The sequence below is a fragment of the Haliotis cracherodii genome, unplaced genomic scaffold (genome assembly GCF_022045235.1).
Source record: "Haliotis cracherodii isolate W230 unplaced genomic scaffold, xgHalCrac1.p SCAF_3, whole genome shotgun sequence".
In the NCBI taxonomy this organism is placed as follows: Eukaryota; Metazoa; Mollusca; class Gastropoda; order Lepetellida; family Haliotidae; genus Haliotis; species Haliotis cracherodii.
In genome coordinates, this window is record NW_027266286.1 from 16,766,650 (window position 1) to 16,776,984 (window position 10,335).

At 42.6% G+C, this 10,335-nt stretch overlaps 1 protein-coding gene across 1 annotated transcript; it reads right to left on the bottom strand.

The window, feature by feature from the left end:
* Positions 1-1,220: 1,220 nt before the first annotated feature.
* Positions 1,221-10,010, bottom strand: LOC139475117 (monomeric sarcosine oxidase-like). The gene is made up of 9 exons (XM_071258368.1): positions 9,594-10,010; positions 8,151-8,217; positions 7,504-7,560; positions 6,254-6,385; positions 4,901-5,114; positions 4,063-4,229; positions 3,164-3,350; positions 2,092-2,225; positions 1,221-1,663 (listed from the first exon to the last, which is right to left on the bottom strand). Exons 1-9 carry the CDS (start codon positions 9,742-9,744, stop codon positions 1,507-1,509), a joined length of 1,266 nt encoding a protein of 421 aa, XP_071114469.1. The 5' UTR covers positions 9,745-10,010; the 3' UTR covers positions 1,221-1,506.
* Between the last annotated feature and the right edge of the window lie 325 nt (positions 10,011-10,335).

Sequence of the window (10,335 nt, forward strand, 5' to 3'; positions counted from 1 at the left end):
TCTTTACACCAATCGGTTCATCGTTACACCCTCAGCCAACGTAGTTGTCTTTACATCAATCGATTCATCGTTACACCCTCAGCCAACGTAGTGGTCTTTACATCAATCGATTCATCGTTACACCCTCAGCCAACGTAGTGGTCTTTACATCAATCGATTCATCGTTACACCCTCAGCCAACGTAGTGGTCTTTACATCAATTGATTCATCATTACACCCTCAGCCAACGTAGTGGTCTTTACATCAATCGATTCATCGTTACACCCTCAGCCAACGTACTGGTCTTTACATCAATCGATTCATCATTACACCCTCAGCGAACGTAGTGGTCTCTACATCAATCGATTCATCGTTACACCCTCAGCCAACGTAGTAGTCTCTACATCAATCGATTCATCGTTACACCCTAAGCCAACGTAGTGGTCTTTACATCAATCGATTCATCGTTACACCCTTAGCCAACGTAGTGGTCGCTACATCAATCGATTCATCGTTACACCCTCAGCCAAAGTAGTGGTTTTTACATCAATCGATTCATCGTTACACCCTCAGGCAACGTAGTGGTTTTTACATCAATCGATTCATCGTTACACCCTCAGCCAACGTAGTGGTCTTTACATCAATCGATTCATCGTTACACCCTAAGCCAACGTAGTGGTCTTTACATCAATCGATTCATCGTTACACCTTCAGCCAACGTAGTGGTCTCTACATCAATCGAGTCATCGTTAAAAAAAGTCTAATAAGGTCAATGGAAAAGTTAAACCATACCTGGTATATTTGGGGAATCATGTATTGTGTTTCCAGGACTTGTGCTGGGGTGGGGTCGGCTGGAGTCCAGCGTGGTGTCTCGTACATCAGGTGCACTAGTTCCACACGTGAATACTTCAGACTATGCATAGACTCGTTAGTCCAGCCAAATAGTAACTCCATAATACCGACCTAGTTCGGCAAGGGTGGAAACTGGACTTTTAAAGTCAGTTAACTCTCTTGTCTTGGGAAGATGGCCTTTTCTCTGTTGCGTATTGTTCCTTTGCTTAGACGCTATAAATTTCGATGTATTATTTCTTCTTATTTCATGGTGCCAATTGTGTTTTTTGTTCTCTCTTTATTACCCTGAATTAGGCAGATATCAACACACCTGAAAGGCGATTATTCTGGTTGTTTCGGCCGATATAAAGGATGGACACAAATGAAAGCATAGACGAATAGGTTTTTAAGATCGTTCATATTTATAACCCTTAATATATTACATGGTAAGACAAAGGGCTTAAACATCAATGATGTCAACACACTATACACAATGTACATGTTTTACGTATATTTATCCATGCAAGAAAATGTCAAGGTTACATCGTACATATTTACTAGATTAGTATAGATTTGATATTCCGGGCAGCAAACCATAACACAATGATTTTGATAAACTTCAATTGTCACTTAAGCACATATACTCCATGGGTAGACAGGATGGCTGAAGACTTGAAGACGTGAAGACTTGAAGACTTAAAGTTTGGCCTCAACATCTGATCCCAGATAGAACACGTTCTTTGTATCCGGGTTTTGGATTGCATCTCTGGTGATGTTAAAGTCCGCAATAGGGTACTGTGTCTTGCCGTCTAATGCCAGCTCACTGAGTATTTTGCCCAGCAGGCTGGAAAATCTGCAAAACATGCAATACGGTTATACACTTTGTATTTAAAGTTGCCACGAAATTAGCGAAACCAGGGGGCAATGTTTGGAAATGGAACCAACTTGGTAATAATATCGGTGCTGCCTGAGAGGTTAGTTTGTTTGTTGTTTAACGCCGCACTCAGCAATATTCCAGCTATATGAAGGCGGTCTGTAAATAATCGAGTCTGGACCAGACTATTCAGTGACTGACATCATGGGCATCGAACCACGCAATTGGGATACGATGACATGCATGAACCAACTCAGCTGGCTTGACCGCCCGATCCCGTTAGTCGCCTCTTACGACAAATGTATTCGCCTTTTACGGCAAGCGTGGGTTGCTGAAAACCTATTCTACCCCGGATTTTCATGTGTATAATGTATGCCCATGTTGTCCCCCGCCTTGATTTTGCTTACTTGAAAGCATGTCCAGCCCCACAGCAAACAATGACGTCATCGAACCCCTTGTACGCGCATGTGTCAATGACGAAGCTGCGGTCGGGGGGCATGGTGTAGAGACATGTTTTGGTGTAGAGCAGAGGGCCGTCAAACTGAAAGTGGAAAGAACAGTTACAGTAGTGTGGACAAAAATACTTCACTTTGTGTAGGTGACTTTGTTATTTGAAAAATTAATGCGCATAAAATTAATGCGACCTTCCGCATTTTTCGCTTTAACATTCTGTTCGCATTAATTTCCTGTTTTACAGTATATCTTTCAACGTTTTGGCAATATGATTGAAAATCAGTATTATTGAAAAGGGAACACCGTGGAATATAATCGTGTTAGGTTCGCGTGTCGCTGAACCCAAATTACTTTGATCTCCTGTATAAGGCTTATGTACACATACAAACATCAACAACAGCTGAGACACTTCATCTATGGCTTACAGCGCACTAATCTCTTAAATGGGACATTCTTGTGACATGTTTCACGAGACTACAGTAAACTACGTTTATAACGAACTCAAAGGGACCACTTATTTTAGTTCGTTATAACCGTAGTTCGTTAAAAACATTTATACAGCATATATACAACAAATGGCCGGGACTAAAAAATAAGTTCGTTATATCAGTCAGTTCGTTATAAGCGTGTTCGTTATAACCGTAGTTTACTGTACTGGTTTTACTGGACTTGAGCCAAAATGCGACTCAGTATGGATGCGAATGGAATATACGTGGTTGGTTGTTTTTAAGTCCAAGTTGGTATTTCTGCTATCCAAAACGTTAAATGAGGCCGTCTTATTGTTGATGGTAATTGTGAGACATAAATGCGATGTTTAATAAATTCGAGCAAAGACCACTCGCATCTTTCCCATTATATTCACGCTCGCATTAATTTCAAGGTTTACAATCTTATAATATAGCTATTCTTTGGTTGGGTGAGACATAGCAACCTGTTTAATATTTCGCAGGGTTAGGAATTACGTCAGTAACAACAAAGGGAATGTTTAAAACAAAACGTGAAAAGACTTTTCAGAGTTGGGACTACCTTTGGACAGATGTCTTTTACAAGGTCAGTGCAGACTTTCTCTCTGGCAGGGTCGGGGTCAAAGGTCCTGGTGTTGGCAGTAACGGCAGGGCCTCCTGCGTCGATCCCGATCTTCGTCCCCGTGTTGCCGTGGATGGGGAGGGAGTAGATGTCGTAGGTAGGGAGATGGAAATACCACACAGGGAACCTGCAATGATTGAAAGAGATCATCAGTCTGGTGACAGGTTTCACTTCATTGATGGGAGAGACTTGAATCTCGCACCACACTTTCTTAACAGCGTCTTGACTCCTGTCGTTCACATTTGCCACTTTGTGAGTGAACGAGTATGGTTTTACGCCGCTTTTAGCACTATTCCAGCAATATCACAGCGGTGGACACCAGAAATGGACTTCACTCATTGTACCCATGTGGGCATCGAACCCGGGGCTTCAGCGTGACGAGCGAACGCTTTCACCACAAGGCTACCCCACCGCCCCTACCACTTCTTGAAACATACGAGCTCTAGGCTGACAAACCAAGGATCATTATCAGATAATGTCAGATTCATTTGTCTCCTCCACCGCGAATTCCGAGGATCAGTGGGTCACTGATGATAGTTGCTGGGTTTGAGGATTAACACATGAATAGATGGTAAGTGGCGACGGGATCGGGTGGTCAGACTCGCTCATTAAAATTTTGTTTATGTCATCGTATCTCAATTGCGTAGATCGATGCTCATGATGTCAATCACTGGATTATGTGATCCAGACTCAATTATTTACAGACTGACGTCATATACCAGGAATATGGCTGAGTGCGGCGTTAAACAGAAAAGAAAATGAATGCTCCTGTCTATATATGTGCTACGTCCTATAACACCTGACAGCCGTGCATGACACAAGTAGGTCGCTGGACTTACTTATCTATGGTGAAGTCTTTCATGTGGGGCGTGCCGAGGTAGGACACCTGCTCCTGGGTGACTGTGACGGGGATATGGACGCCGATGGTTCCCAACACTGAGTTGAGCCAGCCTCCGGCAGTGATAATAATCCTCTTACACTCGAAGGATCCTTTCGTTGTGTAAACCTGCAATGATCAAGCATAGAGAGAGTTAGGGGTGAAACGATTGGCCGACCTATCGATTCGTTGTCTTTGTTCATGGTCCGATATAAAAACACAGATGCCATGTCAGCATATCAATATTTACTTCCCAGCCCTTTAGACTATCGCGGGGCGGGGGAGAGTTTGGTTGAAGCGTTCGCACGTCACGCCGAAAGTCCTGGTGAAAAGGTAAGAGCGGTGTAAAACAATACTCATTCACAACATAAACACAACACTGGTAACTTTGGTTGGTTCGTTGTTTTACGCGCACGCAGCAATATTCCAGCTATATGAAGGCGGTCTGTAAATAATCCAGTCTGGACCAGACAACCCAGTGATTAATATCATGAGCATCGATCCACGCAATTGGAATCGATGAAATGCATCAACCAAGTCAGCGAGCCTGACCACCCGATCCCGTTAGTCGCCTTTTACGACAAGCATAGTCACTTTTTACGGCAAGCATGGGTTGCTGAAGACCTATTCTACCCCGGAATCTTCACGGGTAGGTAACTTTGGTCATAACGTGTTTGTACTGTTTTGATTGCGTCTCTGTTTTTCCATTGCATGTATACAAGTGAGTGAGTGAGTGAGTTAATGAGTGAGTGAGTGAGTGAGTGAGTGAGTGAGTGAGTGAGTGAGTGAGCAACACTTACCACAACGTTGCCGTTGCTGGCTCGACCTATCCTCGTAGCCGGACAATTTTCTATGATAGTAGCGCCATTCCCGCGGGCCAATTGGATGTGGACCGCATTGGCCAGAGCAGCGTCCACGATGCCAGCGTTCTCTTGCAGGAGCCCCACGATGTCAGGACCAACACGGAACTGCGGATACCGCTGCATCACCTGCCTGTTGTTCAGCTTCTCGTATCTGTGGAGGTGCGATAAATCTATCTGAATACTTGACGGAAACATTTCATCGTGTTATAAAAAAACATTACACGCTCCTGATAGTATAATAAATGAAAGTGTACTTAATGTTCTTGTTTTTTTAACGAATGAATGTTTCACTTCTTCCGACAGTGAATTTTAATGTAATGTTTTAAGGGTGTGGAAGGTTCAATACATCTAAAATGCTTATGTACCTTGTTTGTAACATGGTTAGGTCCACGAAGAACATACTATTGTTTGCATCATTCATGCATATGAAGACCGCCTCCGTGGTCTAGTGGTAGAGCGTCCGCCCGGAGAGCGGAAGGTCCGGGGTTCGATTCCCGGCCGAGTCATACCAAAAGACGTTAAAAGATGGTATTTGTTGTTACCCTGTACCCTGTCTAAAACAAGGACTGGTCGGCTCGGAGTCAGTATACTGTGTCTGAGTGGGGTATTCATGTTAAACTGCGGCATGGTATCTCTGTGTGCTAGCACTTTGAATCGGCATCAGTCCGGAGAAGTACAAGCAGCCACACACACATACACACACAAACGTGCAGTCACGTCGCTATATAAGTTCAATAATCCTGGACGTTAAACCCCATTTCCATCACCTTCATGAATATGAATGTTTCTAATAAAAAAAGTCGTGTACGTTTGATACAATCCTTAAAAAAATATATTAGAAATCCTGAATTGAAGCAGGGAGATGAGGAACAAAAGATGCTGAGTCTGCCTGCGGGTGATGAGAAGTAGCTGAAGGGGAACACGCAGCTTAATGGTACTTTCTGATGACATTATGTTGTTTGTTTGCTTTTGCTTAACGCCGCACTAAGCAATATTCCAGCTATATGATGGCGGTCTGAATAATCGAGTCTAAACCAGACAATCCAGTGATTGTCATTATGAGCATCGAACCACGCAATTGGGTTCAATGACATACATCAACCAAGTCAGCGAGCCTGACCAGCCGATCCCGTTAGTCGCCACTATCAACAAGCATAGTCCCTTTTTACGGAAAGCATGGGTCGCTGAAGACCTATTCTATCCCGGATCTTCACGGATCGATAACATTAAGTACTGATATACATTTCAACAAGGAGGAGCGGATATTTCGACAGATGGGCTAAATCTTACTTGATGTTGGTTCTGTCCATGGATTGGGCATACATGTCCATGATGTGGTCGGCCTCGCCTCGTCTGGCCAGCTGGAGACTCGGTGTCTTGAACACCACCTGGAGACCGGACTCCCTCTCTATTGTCTCCCATCTGTCAACATTAGTATCAACATTAGTATCAACATTTGTATCATCACTTGTATCAACATTAGTATCAACATTTGTATCAACATTAGTATCAACATTTGTATCAACATTTGTATCAACATTAGTATCAACATTTGTATCAACATTAGTATCAACATTTGTATCAACATTAGTATCAACATTTGTATCAACATTAGTATCAACATTTGTATCAACATTTGTATCAACATTTGTATCAACATTAGTATCAACATTTGTATCAACATTAGTATCAACATTTGTATCAACATTAGTATCAACATTTGTATCAACATTAGTATCAACATTTGTATCAACATTAGTATCAACATTAGTATCAACAATTGTATCTGTATCAATTGTTATATTTGGGATAAAATACAGATGGGGTAAAATACAGATGGGGTGGGGTTTGAGTCCCATCCGGGATTCGAACCCACACTGCCAGAGCGAGGCACCGAATCGCCAGCACACACAGTGTGCGATCGAAGCCACTCAGCCTGTTGAAAGCTCGATGGTTTTCTGAATGGCATTGTGTGGTCATATCATTGGTATCAACATTAGTTCGTTCGTTTGTTGTTTAACGCCGCAATCGGTAACATCCCTGCTATAAGACGGCGGTCTGTAAACTATTGAGTCTGGACTAGACAATCAGGTAATTGACATCATTATCAACAGTAGTACAAATATAGGTATTAAGTTTGGTATAATTATCAATATTTATTACTTCAGTTGACCATCTTAATCTGTGTTTAGTCGCCGCCTGAGTATTACTTTCGTCGACCACATTATTGCATAAGAGAAAACTGAGGGGAATGTAATAAAATTCAAGCTATATGACGGCGGCCTGTAGGTAATTGAATCTGGACCAGACAAACCACTGATTTAAATTAAGCACTCCGACCCAAGCTGTCGGGATACAAACAAACGAATGTGAGTACCCATTCATTTTAATCGCCTCTTACAACAAGCATGTTCTGGGGGCCAGTCCTGTAATCAGTACGTTAGGCTTTGCGTGTACAGTCGCCTGAGGCATATAGGAAACACTAATTCATGACATAGTGTGGGCGCATAATAAATAGTGTAATAGCAGAAAGATCTTACGCTGGGTATGTGTGCGGAGTCAACCTGGTATATTTGTCCTCATGGTATGTCAATCGGCTGAAACAGATGAAAACTATTTTTAGCAGCTATTCATATGGCGAAGTCTATAATTATGCTGTTTCTGGGATGATGTTGTTGATGATGTGATGTAGACAGTTTTTGACAGTTCACTAAAATAATGTATCCTATATGGATCCTGTATACAATATGGACCGCCTCCGTGGTCTAGTGGTAGAGCGTCTGCCTGGAGTGCGGAAGGTCCGGGATTCGATCCCTGGCCGCGTCATAACAAAAGATACTTGTTGTTACCCTATCTAGCGCCCGGCATTAAGGGGCTTAAACAAAGACTGGTCGGCTCGGAGTCAGTTTACTGTGTCTGAGTTGGGTATTCATATTAAACTGCGGCATGGTATCTCAGCGGGCAATCACTATAAAATCGGCATCACACACACACACACACACACACACACACACACACACACACACACACACACACACACACACACGCACGCACGCACGCACGCACGCACACACACACACACACACACACACACACACACACGCACACGCACACGCACACACACACATTCACTTCTCCTGTCTACAGTCCGAATGAAAACATTTGTACAAGGAAATGTATTACTTACATGATCCGTGAATGGTCTTGCGAACCTCCATTATCATGACCAAGCTTGAACTGCTCTAGCCCCAAAACTACAACACCAATTGATTAAAGTTAGTGATTTGGGTTAAATGAAGAGAGAGTGAGTGAGTATGGTTTTACGCTAGAAATATTCCAGCAATATCACGACGAGGGACACCAGGAAAGGGCTTCGGACACTGTACCCATGTGGGGAATCGAACCCGGGCCTTCGGCGTGACGAACGAACGCTTTAGGCGTAGGCTACTCCACTAATGAAGTCTATTATAGTTACTAGTATGTAACCGCGTGGGTTGTAGACATTTACCTCATGGGTGAAACTCCAACAAGGGTATGGTGTTAACTGACGAAGGATCCTGATCGGAGCAACCTTAAAACCAGCGGATCCCGGAATGGCTTAGCTTTCCTTGTATGTAACTGTCAGATAAGTTTGCCAGCCATGCTCTATATTTGTATACAGTTATCTACGGATATAACTAACTCAAAGGGACTTCTAATTTTAGCTCGTTATAACCGTAGTTCGTTATAAGCATATATACAGCATAACTACACCAAATAGTCGGGACCAAAAAAGTAAGTTCTATGTATCTGTCAGTTCGTTATAAGCGTGTTCGTTATAACCGTAGTTTACTGTAATTGTTTGTTCAGAAAGACATAGTTAGTGAATCTGGTTCAGCGTCGTTTTGAACAATTGTCATGCTGTATTACATCAGGCCAGCTTATTTATCGCAGCTTTGATGTGTTGACCTTTTTGATGAAAATACGGTTATTGTTATAGTTCTGTTATAACGGGGGCGATAATCAAGTCTTACAGATGGATGCTGGTTTGTTTTAAATGTCTAGTGTTGTAGCATCCCGTGACACGGATGAAGAGTCCGAAATTTGGTACGTAGTTTTGCGTCCCCATAGTCAGAAAACTACTACAGTGTTTTTTGGAGACCAGTTTCCCTAATCAAGGGTGTCTCCGGGAGGTCCTCTCAGCTAACACGCCGATATATAAGTGAGTGAATATGGTTTTACGCCGCTTTTAGCAATGTTCCAGCAATATCACGGCGATATATAACTTAAATACCGTTCACATTTATAGCTTCCCCGATACATTACATTCAATATACACCAGTGATTAGGCCAAAATAACATAAAAAACATACAGGTTTTAGTCATTAAACAATACTGCAGAATATACGCTAAAATATGTACTATTTGGGCTAAAACAAGTAGAGTTTGATTCTATATGTCTACGCCAGAGAATAACGAGACTCGATTATCCGCTGAAATCGATTCCATTGGGCGTATGATGCAACATAGCGTTGGGGTGTTGATGAACGGATCACCGAAAATCAGTGAGCACACTCATTAAATGACTTATTAATCGAGTGTTCCTTTTAACAATATGTTGGACATAAAATCAGGAAAAGGTCATAATTACCAGATCTTGATCTCTTCGAGAGCCAGTAGACAGCTCCGCTTCCTATGCCGCCACAACCAATGACTATGTAGTCAAAGTACGGTCTTTTGCCTGTGCCCGACATGCTGTTTATCTGCCAGTGATGTTTGCATTTCTTCTGATGTGTGGACATATATTAGCAAGGAGACATGCAAATCCAGCCTGAACAAGTTCTGGGGCCCTCTGGACTGGCCTTGCCTCGCTTACCTGCTGTTGAGACCCACCCTACCTGTGCATCTATTGCGAGGTGAACGGGCAAGTGTGTGAAAGTGTTAAAGTTAAAGATAAACGCCGCGGCCCCTTATTAACACAGCATTAAGATTCCTGGAGTCAATAGATCTACACGCGCAGTGCTTGTGACAGTATATACTGAGATGCTTACAATGTGTGACATGTCGGGATGTTTGCCATCAGAAGCCGAAAGCGTTGACCGTTGATCACACTATCAACGACTAGTATTATTTCGAAGCATCTGGCATATAGCCTTCACTCATTAACCGTTTGTTTATTGTAACATCTGTCATTTGTTAACAGGTTATAACAACATTGTCAAGTATCTGATGCTCGTGGTAAGACGTTCGTGTCGCGTGCTTAAGGTAGACTGACTGTTTGATAAGGTGGGATAATTTGACCGGCTCTTCGTGAAACGGACATCAACGAATTATGAACGAAAACCCTGAAAGTGAACATTTCATATTCCATTGTCTCTGATATTTCCACTTAT

Excerpts from the sequence above, each read along its gene's own strand:
- LOC139475117 (XM_071258368.1), bottom strand. The coding sequence starts at position 9,744 with ATGTCCACACATCAGAAGAAATGCAAACATCACTGGCAGATAAACAGC. Across the intron at positions 2,226-3,163 it reads TAAAAGACATCTGTCCAAAG|TTTGACGGCCCTCTGCTCTA; the intron begins GTAGTCCCAACT and ends TTCCACTTTCAG. Across the intron at positions 1,664-2,091 it reads GGGGCTGGACATGCTTTCAA|ATTTTCCAGCCTGCTGGGCA; the intron begins GTAAGCAAAATC and ends CATGTTTTGCAG.